General features: G+C 39.1%; 3 protein-coding genes across 13 annotated transcripts in view; 1 reads left to right on the top strand and 2 right to left on the bottom strand.

The window, feature by feature from the left end:
• The window catches only part of LOC112467917 (protein unc-80 homolog), a 25,654-nt gene extending 11,241 nt beyond the window's left edge, over positions 1-14,413 (bottom strand). For 5 of the 11 annotated variants that reach the window (XM_025036835.1, XM_025036844.1, XM_025036837.1 and 2 more), the window contains exons 1-33: positions 13,973-14,413; positions 13,766-13,868; positions 13,616-13,664; positions 12,318-12,344; positions 11,714-11,734; positions 11,091-11,236; positions 10,865-11,012; positions 10,553-10,784; positions 10,287-10,360; positions 10,122-10,208; positions 9,972-10,049; positions 9,759-9,904; positions 9,398-9,655; positions 8,969-9,144; positions 8,713-8,876; positions 8,356-8,501; positions 7,393-7,422; positions 5,987-6,116; positions 5,587-5,781; positions 5,375-5,516; positions 4,815-5,195; positions 4,242-4,680; positions 3,972-4,095; positions 3,698-3,890; positions 3,489-3,630; positions 3,098-3,207; positions 2,779-2,969; positions 2,482-2,697; positions 2,270-2,405; positions 1,920-2,189; positions 1,545-1,805; positions 890-1,376; positions 25-664 (exon numbers count right to left, since the gene is read on the bottom strand). In XM_025036835.1, the coding sequence (XP_024892603.1) occupies positions 25-664; positions 890-1,376; positions 1,545-1,805; positions 1,920-2,189; positions 2,270-2,405; positions 2,482-2,697; positions 2,779-2,969; positions 3,098-3,207; positions 3,489-3,630; positions 3,698-3,890; positions 3,972-4,095; positions 4,242-4,680; positions 4,815-5,195; positions 5,375-5,516; positions 5,587-5,781; positions 5,987-6,116; positions 7,393-7,422; positions 8,356-8,501; positions 8,713-8,876; positions 8,969-9,144; positions 9,398-9,655; positions 9,759-9,904; positions 9,972-10,049; positions 10,122-10,208; positions 10,287-10,360; positions 10,553-10,784; positions 10,865-11,012; positions 11,091-11,236; positions 11,714-11,734; positions 12,318-12,344; positions 13,616-13,664; positions 13,766-13,851 (5,925 nt within the window). In that variant the 5' untranslated portion in view covers positions 13,852-13,868; positions 13,973-14,413. Of the gene's footprint in view, positions 1-24; positions 665-889; positions 1,377-1,544; positions 1,806-1,919; positions 2,190-2,269; positions 2,406-2,481; positions 2,698-2,778; positions 2,970-3,097; positions 3,208-3,488; positions 3,631-3,697; positions 3,891-3,971; positions 4,096-4,241; positions 4,681-4,814; positions 5,196-5,374; positions 5,517-5,586; positions 5,782-5,986; positions 6,117-7,392; positions 7,423-8,355; positions 8,502-8,712; positions 8,877-8,968; positions 9,145-9,397; positions 9,656-9,758; positions 9,905-9,957; positions 10,050-10,121; positions 10,209-10,286; positions 10,361-10,552; positions 10,785-10,864; positions 11,013-11,090; positions 11,237-11,713; positions 11,735-12,317; positions 12,345-13,615; positions 13,665-13,765; positions 13,869-13,972 lie in introns of those variants that run through there. The other 6 variants (XM_025036838.1, XM_025036843.1, XM_025036836.1 and 3 more) reach the window with 6 other exon arrangements.
• LOC112467919 overlaps positions 12,322-17,911 on the top strand; it is an 8,285-nt gene continuing 2,695 nt past the window's right edge. Inside the window, exon 1 of the mRNA XM_025036851.1 lies at positions 12,322-12,406. The gene's annotated coding sequence lies outside the window, so the exon portion shown is untranslated. The remainder of the gene's footprint in view (positions 12,407-17,911) is intronic.
• LOC112467906 lies at positions 14,567-17,692 on the bottom strand. The gene has a single exon (XM_025036814.1). It carries the CDS (start codon positions 17,690-17,692, stop codon positions 14,993-14,995), a length of 2,700 nt encoding a protein of 899 aa, XP_024892582.1. The 3' UTR covers positions 14,567-14,992.

Below are 17,911 nucleotides of genomic sequence, written 5' to 3'. Positions count from 1 at the left end.
TCGTTTAGATATTTATTCACTCACATGATGTTCCTGATTGATAGTGACCTCCTCCACTTTGGTTTTGACCTGGGGCATCCAGGGCGGATCGACCACCGGTAAAGATTCAATTCCGATTTTTGGTGACGGCAAAGTGAATTCTATTCCTGGCGGAGGTACTTTGAAAGTTAAGTGAGCCGCCTCCTCCATCCGCGGCCATACTTGATATCGTAATTTCCACAGAACTTGAAATCGCAAAATTGCGTTGATGCGCACACTAGTGTTGTTATGTTGAAGACCCTTGTGCATCAGATCGCTCGCCTGGTTTGGTGCCCGTACGGCTGATACTATAAAAAGTGCCGCGGCTGATGCGGCGACTTCTTGATTGGATTCTAATAAGAGCTCCCACGCAACAGGCAGCACTTCCACGAACAAATCTTCCGTCATGACGACCGCCCCTTTGATTAAAGTAGCCAAAGGTGCGTGAAAAGCATCTTTCACTTGAGTCCTTATGTATTTCAAGACCGGTGGTGGCTCTTTATCTTTCTCCTCCTCAACAGTATACTTTGTTGTGACCCTTCTCAAGGATTCCTTGCCTCTTTCAGAATCCTGATCTACGAGATCTTTCGAAGAATCCCTTTGAGTTGATCGGCCGGATTGAGAACCATCCAGATTTTTTTCTATCCTGTAGAAATATCCATTAAATTGGCATCAGATATAATTTGGAAAAAGATAGTTATTTATGTATAAATTTTGAATTGCGGATTTTTACAATCACATATCTGTATATCGACAAGAATACTTAATAAGTTGCTAATATTCTATTAATTTTACAAAATATTTATTTAATATTTTATAAGTTAAATACTTATTCTCAATTAACAAATAGCTTTTTAAAAATTTGTATTACTTGTACTTGCGCCCCACGCTGTCTTTCCTTCGAATAGGCGACACCTGCGTGCTAGTTTGGTCAGATACTTTGCGGCTGCGTTTGTCCTTTTTGTCGTCCTTCTTATCAGTGTCAATGTCCAACAAACCCGTACCGTTCAGTATACCAAATTCCTCCCCATAGATCTTCTTCACCGATTTTATTAATCTGCTGCTAGCTCGCATTTGTCGTCGATGGCAGAAGGGATGGCAAAAGTTCTGATGAGAGCAGTAAAAATTGAAGGAATTGGCAAATTGCACGAGCACCTTCATCCACGGGAAATTCTTATTGGTTTCGTCGGTCTCGTTGCTGTCGCTCGGACTCTCCGGTGGTTGATCGTCGCTGAGAATGCCTGGCGATTCATCGCCACTGACCTCGCCGCCGGCACCGGGTTCGGATGTGTCGCTTCTGTCAGAGAGCGAGCTCACTTTTCTTTTGGATTGAATCGAATCTGCCCGTTTTACCGTATCTATAAATGGAACGCAATATTATTACTTAACGTATATAATTATCAATGTTAACAAAATTAATTCTGCAACGATATTAAGAGTAATTTAGATAGAATTAATTGTGCCATCTTTTACAGGGACTTATTAATATTTACTTTTTTCTCGATTTGTTTTCAGATTTCACTTACATGCTTCGCACTCTGTATCCTTGCCCTCTTTGGTGTTGCGACGAAGTTTAAGGCTTCTCTTCTTAAACGAACCAGTTGCAGCGCTGGCAGTACTGCGACGAAGGAGGAATGGTCTACTTTGAGGATGCACTGCCTGCATCCTCTTCGCTTTCTCCTTTTCGATATTCTGGGCTTCCTCACCTTGAATCGTAACATTCGATTTGCTGCTTCCCTCAGACTCATTATCAGGTTCGTAGAGGACAAAACTGATTTTGCGCTCCGCTATGGAATAAATTTATATTTTTGCCGGTCAAATACTTCGTGGGCCCCTCTTCGAAACAAGGTGATTTTATTTAGAATAACGCGCTCGTCAATCACTTATTGTTCTAGACTGACCGACAACTTCGCGATCGCCGGCTATAGATTGAAGACTCTGCGCGGATGCCTGTGAATGGCCCATGGATGACAAAGCCACGCTCCATCGTCGATTTGCTTCTCGACTGTACATTCTTTCCCAAGGCGGATGACGTTCCTTCGTCAACAGTTTGCTCGACTTCGGTAGAGTTTGGTAAGTCTCTCTCAGAAACGCCGTCACTTCCAGTAGCAGAACGCAAGCGACGAGACGTAACGCGAAGGGACATTGGGATCCATAATTATTTATGCTAGCTGAAAGTTATTAAATTTTAATTACGTTCTATCTGGACTGCTGAATTGATCTTCTGATATCTTGAGCACAGGAGTATTACCGTCATCAAGAAAATCTTCCTCCTCATCTTCCAGAATCAACTCTCTCTGTTTGCTTTCATCGGATACTATGCTGGTTACCTGCTCCATATTTTGCTTATCCTCGGTCAAGAACTCTTCCAAACGTGCCCCTATAGCCTGTTTTAATAACAATCTCGTATTTTATGTTGTCCAAAAATTCTTTCAATAAAGACGAAATGTCAATCAGAAGTACCTCTGCCCATTGATAAAATAATTTTCCCGCGGTGCGTTGTAATATATGAACGCGTCTAAGTGCAGTGGAGGCGTTCCGACTGTTTATCGGCACCGACGGTCGAAACATGGGAAAATTGTGTTTCATCCATGCGGGCCAGTGGCCTTTGTTGCACTGATGCACTAAATGTGCGCATTCCAGGATCAGGCAAGCGCGAGATACTACCGGCGCGTATGGCTGTAATCGCATAGTTAAATACTTAATTTCTATTGCGCTTCGCAAAAATATGAAATGTAAGAATACAAGGTAAATTATTACAAGGTCCAGAAGCGACGCCATCAGATGAGGATCGGGAACAGAGCCTGGCTGACAGGTCTCCAGGAGAAAGGAGAATCGTAACATTCCTTCAAATACCGCGGTGCGAGGTACCAATCTTCTCTCCTTCAGTACAACAAATTCGGATTCTCTGCAAGCCTCGCCGAGCTCCATGGAATTCTTTCGACTGAAATCTAATCGGAAACAGATCCATACGACGGTGAATGAATTTCGCGGGTTTTTGGCAAAGAAATATTTTACACGCGATGGTATACACAAATAAATTAATTTGTATGAAATTCAAGTATAAATCCATTCTTACAGTTTCCGGGCGTCTCTTCCATGCTTTCTTTCTTTTTGCTCTTTCCAAAACCGATCTTATTCAACTGATCTTCCATCCGACGTTTCGCCTTTTGCAGAGTTATACCAACCCTAGGAAACAATCGCGCGCATTTCAATACATAATTTATTAGAACTCTACAGGTGCGCGCTACCGCGCGCGCTCTGATTAAATAGCACATTACATTCGCGAATTTACTTGTTTAATCCTCTTACACACAAATTGTCAAAACGCAAGCGGCTGTCTCGAAACAACATCGCGGAAAAGACGCAACAATGAACTTTTCATGCCTTTTCTAAAAAGGGATTCTTTATTTTTCAAAATAATGGGATAATTTATATAGACGAGCTAGCGTTTTAAATAGACGATTTACCCGCGACCAGTCCGGGACGCGCTGCGATGATGACCGTAATGGAAGCTGGGTTGCCTAACAAAGCTGCCGTCTGTGGGCGACTCGCTACTTTCATGGCTATCGGTAGAATCGGTCCGACTGTACTCCTTCCGGAACCAGTTAACTAAAACCGATCGAATTGATTCAATATAATGGCTCACAGTGTGCTGCAAATGATTCGCGCCGCTCACCGATACCGCCAATTTGAAATCGCGTCGATTTCCGCGGTCCCAGAGAAGGCTCGCCGATACCTAAATTGCGTTCGCTCTGCCTGGGTGTCAATACGTGATGTTTCTTGCGCAGATTACCCAACGGGCTTTGACTAATCTTCACGTTGTCCTCGCTCAATTCTGTCTCGAGCAGACTCTGCAAGTTCGATCCCGCCTACCAAGTTAACCATTTTAATACCATACAGAATGATAGACAACAGGGTAATTATTGTGCGATCATTATTATTATATTTACAGCGCAGGTGGATGATGTGCTCCTTTTCTTAAAAAGGAATTTTCGCGTGCCTCTGTCGTCAACGGTGAAACACGTATCTCCTCCAATGTCCGCGTGTTCCTCTAAATCCGATTGATGCATATGTCTGTGAAGTTAATAAATACGTAAAAAGACCGCGAGAGAGTTTTTAAAAAGCGTTTATTCATTTCTCATCAAACTATAATAAAAATTATATATTTTTTTAAGAAAATCACGTAACTATTATTAAAACCTTCGTATTTATCCACAAACCTTATGACACGTGTTGTCTGCATGTTGCTGTTACATCGTTTATTCGGTCGATCCGCGGAGTCTAGGATTCCACTTAAAGCAACCCGTCGGAAAATGCCACCGTGCGCCTCCTTGACGTATGTCATCAATTGTCGCACGTCGCAGTAGAGGCTGATGTTCTCTTGCGCCTTCAACTGCTTCGTGGAACCGATGAGACGCGTGACCAAGACCTTGAAGACGCAGGTCATGATCTGTCCCTCGATACCGCGCGTCCCGTAACCACCGGCATTGTACGACGTCGCGACGCCGCTCGCTGTTCCGATGACGTTGCCACCGCTTCCGCTCGAGGTACCGACTCCGCTTCCGCCGGTTCCGGCACCAATCGTGCCGGCGCCGAAGTTCGTCGCGTATCCACTTTGGGTGGCCACGTCGGGCGATTTTCCCGACATTCTTTTCTGATCTAAGAAGATGATGAAAAGCGAGAGAATAAGTCTTCTGCATTAACACAAAATTAAAAATCTGTTTTCCTTTGTATAGAACGGAGTTATCTCTATGTCACGTACAACGTATTTAATTCGTATTTAATTTACTCACTAAGCGGTGACAACAATGAGCTCGGATCGACGCAGTATCCGACATACGCGTGAAAGAAGTCCAAGATCTCCGTCAGCGGTTGCTCTCGCATCATCGTTCGTAGGAATCGCGAGAATTGACGGGAACTCGCGCGATGCAGTTTTGTCAGGATAGTCTGGCCCTGGGAGCGACAGATATCAGCCTGAGGTCCGCGCACCCCGTCCAAGCAACCGTGCGGGCAGCCTAGATGCCTCAACACTCTGATCACGCAATTCATGAGAAGATTGTGAGCGGTTGGCTTGTCCTTGCCGCTCGAATCGTATCTATGTTCCTGATGTAATTCTGTTGGCGAATCCTGTTTCTTCCCCGTTTCCGATTTATTGTCGATCCCCGTACCGGATCCTACACGAGAAATAATCGATTGACTTCGAAATGAACGCGATTACAAATTAAAAGATCTTTTATTTTATCCTTGTTGTTAAAAGAACACAAAAAATAAATTATTTAAAGATATAAAATTGCTACTAAAACGCTATTGCATTCTTAATACTATAATTATCTAATTAATCTAATTTCATTGCCTGCGTTACTGCCGACGGCTTCCTCTCGAAGACAATGCTTCATCACCCCCATGTCCATCAAGAGTTCCATCAAGTTCAGCATAATCTCGCAGACTCGCGGCGTGCAAGTGGTGTTATCTCGCAAAGCAACGAAGTGTATCGCCTAGACATGACAAAATGCGCGTGAAAAATTCAAAGAACTGAGAAGACGCAATCATATTTTGCAATTATACCTTCAAGACGACTTGAAGATCAACATCACCCTCCTTGGTGATGTAACACGCGGAGCCCGGAGCTTCCGGCACCTCGTCGCTCATGTAAGTGATGTTAGAGTCCGTCTGGGATCTCGTGAGACTAGGTTTTCTCTCGGAACACAAACGACCTGGGCCTTGGACGCTGATAACATCTAATTGACTGTCGATGGATCCCTGAAGAGGAAATAGCCAAGTGCTCAACAAATATAAAAATAGTAGTTATTATAATAACAATTTCAAGAATAATTAGCAACAATCATGCTATTAATTAAATTGTATCCTGTACACATGGGATAAGAAAGAAATCAATTTGAGAACACCGTTCTGACTTTATGTTATCGTGCGATCGTACTTCGCAGAAAATGGCAGGTTTCTTTACCTGACGCTTCATGTAATCGGGGGATGGAGTTGGCGTGTGTTCCGTGACGGTGATAATAGGGTTCGGCGCGGTGTAGGATTGACTGTAAAACCGACTCTGTTTTCTCTCGATGCGAGTATCGCCGAGGTACCTATAAAACAGCATGGGTCAGAAAATCCAATTTGATTTTTGTTGTTTCGAATATCCTCATGCTATTTGCCAAAGTGAGCCCTAGTCAAGCACTATGATCTCGTCTCTATGATCTCGATCTACGATCGTGCGCCTGCGATTCCGTCGACACATGCACGATGATTTTTAACGACTTTTCAACGTTGCCCATACGGTAACGAGTACAAGTCTTACAGATTAAAAATTATTATGTAATTAGAACGAGAAATATATTTAAAAATTTTCAAATAGATGAAGCAACAAGAAAACTCCAGTCACAGAAAATAACATAAATATTAAAATCTAACACTTATGTTAGTACATGTACTAACATGAGTGTTAAAGTTGATTAAATTTTTGTAGAAGATGGATTAATATTAATAAATATTTGTTTTTATCTTTTGTGTGTGTGTGTGTAAGTATACTTGAAAAAAATCTTAAAATACTAAACTGTTACACATTTTAAAATGTTATATCAATTCATTTGAATAAATTAGAAGAGACGAGACCAGATTTTTATTTGTTTATTAAGAAACAAAAAATATATTAATTCTCGTAACAGCAATTTAAATTAAAAGATCAAAGGGCAACGTTATTCGATTTCTAATGTATCTCGTTATACGACATGCACAAATATGTAAAACATGAGGATGTTTCTACAATGTAATCTTCTTATTTATATATCTATTACAGGACTCTATGCTGGAATATAAAGCAATAGATTAAAAGCAATATAAGGGGGAAGTTATTAACTTTGATAATTGATTTTAATTAGTGCATGATATAATTTTAATGTAGTGTAGTACACATTATATACATGTAATTAAAATAATGATGTCATAAACAAAAAGTCATTGATTTCGGAAATTAAAAAATCATTATTACATACGTATTATATACGTATTTATCTGTATACATATATTAAAAGGATTAAAAGAGAGAGAATGAGAAAAGGAGAGATTTTGTGTACAGAATCAACAAAACATAAATTATTATTAAATTGTTATTAAAACTGTTACGTAACAGAAACAATCATTAAAAAATTATTGTGGATAAGATTTGTCAGTAATATACGGAGCGGATTTGGTGATGTGCCTCGTGTGCCTTCATGGGTTCTTGCCGATGTGCCGATGCGACTGAATTTCGGTGTGTTTATTAAGGAGTAAAAGTGCGCCCTACCGAAAGCAGGAAGCTCGTAAAAGAAGCGTGTGAACCGAGCTGCAGTACGGAACTTCCTCCGAATGACGTTGATGACTTACCCTCCCGCGGTCAGCTCGTTAATCAAGCAGCTGAGCACGAGTTCGGGGTGAAAGGGCGAACGAGAGAGAGAAAAGAGACACACACAGAGAAAGTCCATTACGCATAAGTATAACGATAGGCTTATCGATATTTAAGCGCTGGATTAATTGTCGGAGAACATGAGCTACATTCTTAGACCATATATCAAGCTAATTTCAATACGTAGCACAAATTGCTTCAATTAAGGCACATTGGTACTATTTTAGCAAAAAAAAAAATATATATATATATACTGGACTGTGTTTAATCCTAAAAAATTACTCTATAAATACGGGGGAATTATAAATAAATCTAAATGTATGCATTATTCGCCCGATTTATGGTCGAAAATATCGTTCGAGATAGTCAATGTTGGATCAAAATTTTTTATAAAATTTTGTATTTAAATTTTCATAATAAATATAATAACGATTGTGAAATACATATATCAAAATTCAATCGTAATATTCGATTACAAAAATAGCATAAAAAATTTTTGAAATATTTTGCACACAAATAAGTATTTATATATCATCCAACATTGATTCACCTCTATACTCTTGCTGTAAATTCTTGCTCTAAACGTTCGTCTCTTATTGCAGTCTAAGCACTACATCCCTCTTGGCTATTATTGTTATCACACAAGATATAGATATAATTAACTTCTTAAACTAGCCTACAAAAATATATGCGCGCGTAAATACACAACGTATGGTTGTCTCAAGTTTATTCAGAACTAAAAATGCACAAAATTATGCAAAACCTTTATTTGCGGTAAATTAAAAAAGTAATACGTAAGTTACGTATTACGTAAGTTAGAATAACGACAAAACGCCTGTATTTACGTGCAAACGAAAACGATCAAAAGTAATAAAGAAAGAAAAATAATGTAATGTCGAAGTTCTTTATTGTTATCTTTCTCCGATGAAGCTAACAGCGCCTACCTTAAACTCGGCATACTCTTCCCTTTGATTAGATTTGTAGGATGCTTCATGTAATCGATGTCCTTCGCCTCAAAAATCTTTGAACTGGCCGAGGTTCGTCTCGAGGTCAAATGATCTTCTCCGGTATCAAGACTTGTATGACGTTCCTAAAAGTTGATGTTAGAAATGAATAATTAATACAGCATATTAACAATAGATCTTTTAACTTTTAAATAAGAATTTAAAGAGACAATCTACAGATAAGAACCATATAAGAAATTTATGGATAGATTTGATTATAATTTATACAGATATATAAGATAAAAGTATTATATTTTTCTATTACTAATAATACCAGAAACTGAAACAATCACTTACCTGCTCGAACAACATCTTGGGTTCATCCTGGCCAATTTTCTCAAGTGCCTTCTCCGATTTCGAGAGAAGTTTTGTTTCCACAAAGACCTTGAGATCGGCCATCTTCATGCGCTTCTTCGTTTTCTCGCTGGCACGTCTGGTATGTCGCGATTCGCTTTCGTGGGCTTCGCGTACAATTCTAAAAATGTGACCAAGTCTACACAGAAGAAGAAAAAGGATCTATTTTGAGATGGCAAAAATCATCACGAATACGTACTCGCTACCAAAGAAGTGTCGCGCGGGTCGGGCACCTCTATTAAGTCCTTCGATACGTCCTTCTTTTTACTCTCGGGGCTCTGATAAATCGAGACTTCGATTTTCGGTATGGGCAAGGAATTGCTCCGGCGACGCGGCATCTGTTGCACTGAGGTTTCTTCATTGATTCTTCGTAGCCTACAATACAAAACCATATATTCATCAAAATAACTGCTAGATTTTTTTAGACGTTTATTTTATAAATATGGAAATTATCTTAATATAGCGACGTCTAAGAAGACCTAAACGTAGACGAATTATTTTAGAGTCCTTATCTATATCTTTACATTTGTCAAAATCTTTTTTATATTAATATTTATATTAAATAAATTGTTGGAACATCAAGCGTTCACAAAGTAACATTGATTCTAATTTGCACGAGATAACTGACCGGTAGTAGAAAAATTGAAGAGCCCAATGAACACCTTCCTCCTGCCATTGAGGTACGAACAGGCATCTCAAAGTGGCCACGTCCAGAAAGGTTGCCGCGCGAACGTCCGAATCGATGATCGTAGAACTGGCGGTGTGCTCGGTTGTAGTTGCTTCAGCCGATTGACGTTGCACCGAGAAACTTCCGCGTGTTTTCGAAGTTTCTTGCGTTTCCTTCTCCGTCTTAGAAATTTTTTCCTCTTTCTCCTTGTCCGTACCTCTAATCAGGAAGATATTTAGGCACGACAGTTTTTTTTTCTTAATCATCTTATCTTACATTTAGTTCGATTAAATGAAAGTTATAGTCGTGAAACTTAACTGACCCGGTTTTCGTAGCTTTTTCATGATACTGTTTGCACGTGTCCAATCCAGAAATTGCCGTGACTTGCTCTATCGTAAACTGTTCTATCGTAGATCTCGAGGAGCTCGTTGTCCTGCCCATCGCGACGTGAAAGATGCTGGCCTCGCCCTGCGGTAGCCACAAAAATATTATTTGCTCTGCGCTCAGCCTCGAGACATTACCTCGTGTAACTCACTGCGAATATGGTGGAAACTTCTTTTACCCCGTCAAGCATTCTCTCTGATTCACTCAAAGATGGTAATCTAAATATTACCTGTGACAATGAAAAATATATCACTTGTCGAATAATTCAAGATTAATGTTTATCATAGTCGTATAAATTTACCACGTGCTCGTCCTCCGCGCCAGAGCTTTCCTCGGGGATCGTTTCCGGGAAAACCGTATCCTTTGGTGACGACAGCCAAGTACCCTGCTGTTGTTATTTTTACAAAAATTACTTTTTATATAATTACAAAATTTTAATAACGCTTATCTTGGATTGTAAACTTACATCTTCTTCAATTACTTTCGAAGGTGGCGGAGCACTTTGATCCGAAGTTGATTGGCTAGGTGGACTTTCAACATCTAAACAATGTTTAATAAAAAAAATTAATAGATGAAAAAAAATATATTAGGTTAAATATGACGGTATCATTAAATATGACAGTACCATTAAATATTAACAGTATCTTATAAATGTAATTTGTAGAGAGAGACATATATTATAAATATATTCAGAAACATACAAATCTGTTTAATTAATTAAAATGGACTCACTTCCTCCAACAAAAACATCATCCGACAACATGTGATGCTTGGCAGATTTAAAAGATTGACTCCAATAAATGCGCGGTTTAGCACGACAATGCGCTGTGAAACATGTTGCCTCTGGATGTCGGCATTCGTACATGGCAGACCATACTTTTAGGCCATTCTCCAATCGTAAATTCGTCTTGAAGTCAATGTCCTTTAAGTGATTGCACAAAGGTGCAAATAGATAAACGAAGAGCTAAAAGCAAGAGACCTGTTATTTCCGCAATCTATGTTCCATCAAACCGCATAGAGAAGCAAGAGACTTCAATAACTTACAGTCATGGTGGGTATCGGAAACAAGTAGAAAAAAGGATTTGACTGATCGGGCTCGTTCTCGGCGCACTCTTCAGCTGAATCCAAGAGTATCCAGTGAAGAATATAAAGAAGAGTCGTTTCCATCGTGCCGAGGGTCTGAAAATCTTTCCTATAAAAGAACGACTTGTTGCGTGAAAAAATTCAAAAAAGTAGTCTGAAGATTACATGCTATTCAAGTATGACTCACCTATTGTGTAAGAGACTGGCCGTAGCATGGAGAACGTAAGGAAGAGCGGCTTGAATCAAACGCCAGCGTGGCACGCTTCTTAATATCTCGCTCAACGAGGGTGTCAGATCATTATGAAGATCTTGCACTAAAACTCTTTCAAGGCACTATGGAAAAAAGAAAAGAGCGCTTTAATAAAAGTTTTAACATTTTTTAAAACTGATTGAGCATTCCCATTGGAGAGTTTCCGGCAAGATCTGAAGGACAAAAGATAACCTTGCAGAGACACTTTCTATTTAGCTTAGGACACAATTAGAAAAGGAAAGCGTCTCTGCAATGTCTTCGCAGTCTACTGTTATGCTTTAAGATCATCAATTGCAAGTTTATTGAAATAGCTACGTCTCTGGTATGTAAGTACCCTTTCTTAAAAAAACATAACTTATAAGGCCCAGTTTCACAAATGTCGGTTAACTTTTAATCATAGGTTAACTAGTCTCTTCGTAGGGACGTTAGAAAGAAACGAAGAGCAAGTTAATCTGGTTAAAGTCAAGGTTAAAAGTTAACCGACATTTGTGGAACTGGGACTAAATAGTTATTATATATTTTTTAATTTTTTATATTTTTTAGAAAATACATATACTAACCGTGCACGCTTCCTTCATTTCCTGTGCAAGCATTTTGGAAATAGACAAACATTTAATCAGAAAATGATAAAATTAATTAACGCTTTAAATAATTAACTTTGTGTGACAGTTTACAAGCAAAACTAGGTGAAACATTATTATTTTTAATGAATAATAAATTATTACGTAATCGTGTGATGTAGATTGTTTGATCTGCAGGTAATATCAGTTGATGCAAATACTGATATTAATACTCGATTATAACAATGTGCGTGTACTAACTTTCAGTACAACAACGTAAATATTACAAATGTATCTAAAAATTATCATCGGGAATCAATCTATGTTAAAATCAAAATAGTGATGTACTTTTTTAAATATTAAACATATAACTAAGTTTGACTACATTATATGTAATGTATTATTATATGTAATGTTCATTTCAGGTTGTGCTGTGGAGAATTAATGCAGTACATCTACATTCTCTCTGTCTGATTACAAAAGGAGAACAAACATATAGCGAGAAATGCAAGGATGATAAAACCACAGGATTCAATGTATCGGATACGAGAGCAGTTTTGTGTGCAAGCTCACAGGCAGATATTAAACGGGCGAGCCAACTTACATGATGGCCTGGCGCGTGTTGACAGAACTGCAGGTGACACGTGGAGGCGGCCGCGTGGAGAGGACAATTTATTAGTGCAAGTAAAGCAGGTATTGCATAACTTAGGACTGACGGGTGGAAACAATTACAGGAGACCCTTGAATAACACGGTACACTTGAATTGCATGAAGTCTCCGAATAGCACGTGAAAAATTGTGGCGACCTTACTTTTTAAAAGTTTTTTAAAAACAATAATCTCTTAGAACCAAACGCTCAATTTTAACGGTTTTCAATAGCACGGAACGTGATCTTCAAAATTGTATGAATCCTAGGTCTTATATAACACGATTTTTAGTAACACGCAAATAATTAATTTTGTTATTCGAGGGTTATCTATAATTGTGCATATTGTATTAAATCACCAATTGCTTTCGTACAAAATCCTTACAGATAAGGACCAATATGCTCTTAAGGTTTAACGCAAATTAAAGATATACAGGATAGCTAGGAAAAGAGATAGAGTATGTCCATTTATATACAAGAAAATATTGTGTTTTTCTTTGATTTAAGAAGAGTAGGAATAAATATCACTTATAATGCATATGATATTATAAGCCATCCCAGGTAGCAAGATGACGTCTAAAGACGTCTTAATGACGTTTTATTGACGTTAGAGACATCATTAAGACGTTATTAATACGTCATTTGACGTCACTCTGCTACCTCTCTGAGATGAGATCTTCCATAGTTTATTGTCTGTAAATAGTTTTGTAAACATATGTATACGTGATGTAAAAGCAAAATATCGTGAATTAATATCGTAATTAATTTCACGTCACTCTTAAAAGAGCAATAAGCGTTATGATGACATAATGATTTAATCTTTACAATATATATATATTGTTATTCAAGATATATTGAAGCCACGAAGTAGAATAGACTCACACTGGTAAACATATGAAGCAGGCTGAACAAAAAGCACACAGCGATTTTGACAAAGACGATTACGGAAAGCGGAAACCGGCAACCGGAAGGAAGGGTATCCTTCCGTATAGTAGGGTATAAAAGCGGTTTTATATTCACAAAAATATCCGCCTGGCTGGATCGATGTCTCAGAATCGATAATACATATTAGAAACAAGGGACTATATTAATATCGAGAAGAAGCGATCGCGGGTATTTCGTTTGATCGATCATTTTGACGAATCTCGTTCGCAGTACGTTTTTACGTTTTATGATTATGGCTCAAGTGTCTTTAATAATAGGGCAATTTCTTTTTCTTATAGTTAAAGAAAGATTTAAAATATTGAATCAATTACCGTGCAAGATGCTTCGTGAAGTTTTCCTAGTTTAGCTCGAATAAATGGCCTGAAAAATAATAAAATAATAAACCACACTTATTTTAAGATAGATATAGGCACGCTGCTGTTTTTTTTTAAATAATAAAAAATTCTCTTTAATCAGCTGACCTTATATGACGCCAAAGGAACATCTGAACCGGAATAGGCAACGGATACTCCTGCGTTCCTCCATCCATAGATCGCCGTTTATCCATGATTGCTTCAAATGTTACTAAAACATTTTGAGATCGCGAATGAGATTGTGCAGCTTAATTAAACAAACATGATAATAATTAGTCGAATCGTTAGTGCTGCCATCGCAACCACGTGTCTCACCTCGCAGAACAGATCCTTCCAATTTTTCAACCGCTAATACGCCTATGTCTTGCACACACCCTCGGTAGACAACAACGCTCCATCAGCCAGAGTGGATCAATCCTCGATTGGAGAAACGTCGGAATTGTACGCTCGCGAGAATCGAGAACCAAGATAAAACCGATCTCGTCTCCCACACAAAATTTACACACTTATCCCTGTCTTACGAGGAAAATTCATTCTTCGCCGTAAAAAGGCGCAATTATCGCGCAATATTGTCGTCGCGCGTTGGACGCAGCCGCCGGAAAACGCCGACGCCGGGCATGACGTCGTCGAAGGGTAGCACCGCACCGAGAAAAGAGAATGTCACGTGCCACTCGGCCTAGTAACACACTTCCGTCATTCCCTGTGGATATCCTGCGCGACGCGGGTATGCACTCCGGCGCCGGAATAGCGTGTAACTGAAGGGACCTCGCGGTCTACGCGTCCACACGTCCTCGCGGGAAGGATGGTGAATGCGCGTGCGACTCTCGGAAAATCCAATGCGCCGGTCGTTCCATCGATCAGCCCAGGAATCTGCTGCTGGACCACCCCGTACGGGAGGCGCGAGCCACCCCTTTGCAGCGCGCCACGTTGTGCTGCGTCGCGCCACGTTCCTATCAACCTATTTACCCACCTAGCCCATCTAGCCGTTTACTCGAGCAACGCCCGATATAACGATGGGCGAGGCCATCTTCCTGTGGAGCAATGACTGGCGAAGAACGCGTTATTTGCCCTCCGTTTCAGGGTGTGTACCGTTAGATTGTGATAGATTGCTCCGGGGGATACCAAACCGATAATTTGCTTTTCACGTTAAGACAATGCAGCTTTTGCACCATTAAAGTTGGATTAAAGCTAAGCTGGAATATACGTTGGATTAAAGCTGAGATGAAATATACGATAATATAAAAAAAAATGAAGAGGATGTAAAAGATAAAAGACATTTAAATGAGATCGACTGATTTATTTTCAGATATACATATTGGAACTTAACTAACGAGTCTACTTTGAAATCCTCTCCCACCGCCCGCTGTTGCTCCAATTCGTAACATCTACAGCATTCTTATGTGTGTCAAGACGCTCTTCGGCGAATCTTTTGTTGGAAAAATTCTCGACGTTCTTTAACGTCATATCCAACTCGAACACGATTTCCCGCGCACTCGTCATTACTTCACCTGTTTTCGGAGTCTCTTCAGGATTCACCGGACTGATTTCTATACATATTTCTGTATTGTCATCTGTATCGCCACTTATTCTTCTCGCTTCTTCACTGATGATTCTACAAACGTCGCGCCATAATTCTTTTTCGTTGGGATGAAGAACTTCGACAAACTCCCGAAAATTTTCCCAGTCCATGTCTCTACTGTTCTCGAGAATTTTACGATAAATTGACAACATTTCTGCCACCGTATATTCATTGTTTTTTCCAACGATGTTTTTTAGCAACGCATCCTTGTAAATAATTTGTCGTATGATTTTATTTCTAGGATTATCTGCAGAAACGGAAGTCGTAGTCTCGTGATAAATCTTGACGGAATTCTTGGATCTATTCAGATTCTGGTTACGTAAATTTACAAAATTACCTTGCCTTTTAACCGAACGATCTTTACCTTCTGATAAGTCAGACAATTTAGTTGGAACACAATCATTCGCGCAAATATTTCTTATCTCATTGTCTGTCCTATTGGAATGAGCAAATGCGGCGTCCGCGGATTTAGAATGCGGTAACTTTTTGCCATTTAGCATGTTGTTTATTAAATATTTTTTGTAAAAACATGTCGAATTCTTATCCGATACAATTGTTTTGATTAAATGACAAATTTTTCTTCGTGTTTCTGGCGATAATCGAACTAAAATATTTGATTCATGTGTATATAGCTCGCCTATTGATTCTTTTGCATTACCGGAATGTCTGTCTTTCGCAATTTGAGCTCTGACATGTCGAGCGATATCTAGAGAGGGTCTTGATGAAACTAATTGGCGACCTCGAGGAACGTCTTCGTCGTCTATATTATTTATCTCATATTTCCTATTTAGAGATCCGTACATTAAATTCTCAACGGATGACGAGCTAAAGATAGTAGCTTCACTTTCTCTTCTTTGCTCCTGGAGAGCACAATCTTCAAGCGAATCCTTCTCCATGTGATTAGACCAGTTATCCGTTTTCGTCTTTTCTACCGCGTGAGAATATCGCGAAACATTTGCAGGGAAGCTAACGTTCTCTCTGCTATTGTCTATTCTCGGCATTGGTAGGTAACGGTAATCGTCCAAAGCTATTCGGGGCAAATGTCCCGATTCGTCGAACAACCAAAATCCCGCGTCGCGTTGCGAATAATCCTCTCGACTGCCATACAAGACGGAACTCCGTCCGTCTCTCGCGTCGTCCGGGCGAGTACAGCGTTTTTCTTGCAATTTCGAAAGAAGTTCGTTCTCTTTCTCGTCTAACCCCGTAAATTGACCACGTGCCAAATATTTCACCGTGTCGACAACCGGATAAATATCGCCGCGTTTGTCGAGCGGTTGTTGCGAACCTTGGATATTGGAACGTCGATCTCTTGCCAACGAATCATCGATTTGCGACTTAGGTTCATATAAAATCTCCCTCACGACTTCTTCCCTGTCGATACTGGCGTAGGCTTCTATCGCATTTGAAGATTCACACTTACCAGGATTATTTCGTTCAGCACTATTGCATTTGTATCTTTTTTTATTCTTTCTCTCTATTTCCAAATCCGTAATATATAATCTTTTAATAGCATTATTATCGGGATAAAATTTATTTTTAATTGTGGGATTAATACTGGCTTTCGTAACAGATATATTATTAGCTTCATTTGATCTTTCAACACATTTCTTAATTACGAAAGAATGTTCTTTAGTTGGCAATAACTCAATTTCGCTCAATTTGTCTGTATATTCAGTTTGATTGTTCACTTTAGAGTCATTGATTCTTGATTGCACATTATTTATTAAATTTGGAGAACTTATTGAAATTTCTGATTTCTCATTATTCTGATTATTATTAATACAATCGCGTTCGGCAGCTGTAGCTTCATCATTGAGTCTGGTTTTTGTCCTATTTCTTTTAAGTTTCTTGATAGTAGGGTGCGATTCTAGTATGCAACTGATTACCCCGCAATGTTCACATCTATGCAAAGAGGAATCGTTTGAAAGGAGATCCTCTAATTTCTTATGACGCTGAGCTAACAAACATTGTAACGCTCGCAAAAACTCGTTACAGCAATTATTAGTCAGCAAGGAAACTCGAGAATCAGAGTCTGTAATAAAGTCGAGGATTTTATAAATCGCTCCTAGTTCGATGAAAGGTGCAACTGATGCATTATTCGTGTCGTTACATATTTGAGAATGTATATCTTCCTTATTTACTTTATCCTTCGTTCGATCGTGTGATTCTTTCTTATTTCCGTGTAATGTAGAAATCGGCTTATCCGACTTGAAAGAACGCGGTGAATAATCGTGACAGGTAAGCGGTGAAGATGTAATTTCCGATCTTTCAGCGTTTCTGTATGTATCCTTTTTGTTTTCATTTTCATCGAACGAAAGACAGAAATCTAGTTTACTTTCTCGCTCACTTATGGTACTTAAAGTTCTCGTCGAAGGTACTATTGTACTATTCGAAAATGTGGCTTGGGATGTGATCGATGGAACTATCATTACTTTCCATAAATCATTGTAATCCATTATCAACGATATGCAGCAGTCGCAGAAAGAACTTTTCGATGACGCATTTTCTTCTATATTGATTTTTCTAGCGGAAGATGAGCATTATTATTTACATGTTCAAGATTACGTTTTTGATAAATAACTATTAAATGCATTATTATGTGAAGTTTGACAAGTAGTTTTGTTACCAATTATGCTGTATATTTATTCATCGAAATGGATCATGGAAAATGATGC

Source organism: Temnothorax curvispinosus, unplaced genomic scaffold (assembly GCF_003070985.1).
Source record: "Temnothorax curvispinosus isolate PA1 unplaced genomic scaffold, ASM307098v1 QBEX01017878.1, whole genome shotgun sequence".
NCBI classification, from domain to species: Eukaryota; Metazoa; Arthropoda; class Insecta; order Hymenoptera; family Formicidae; genus Temnothorax; species Temnothorax curvispinosus.
This window is presented reverse-complemented; position numbering and strand designations above follow the sequence as displayed.

What these genes read in the sequence shown, in the direction of transcription:
- LOC112467906 (XM_025036814.1), bottom strand. Translation starts at nt 17,692, where the DNA reads ATGGATTACAATGATTTATGGAAAGTAATGATAGTTCCATCGATCACA.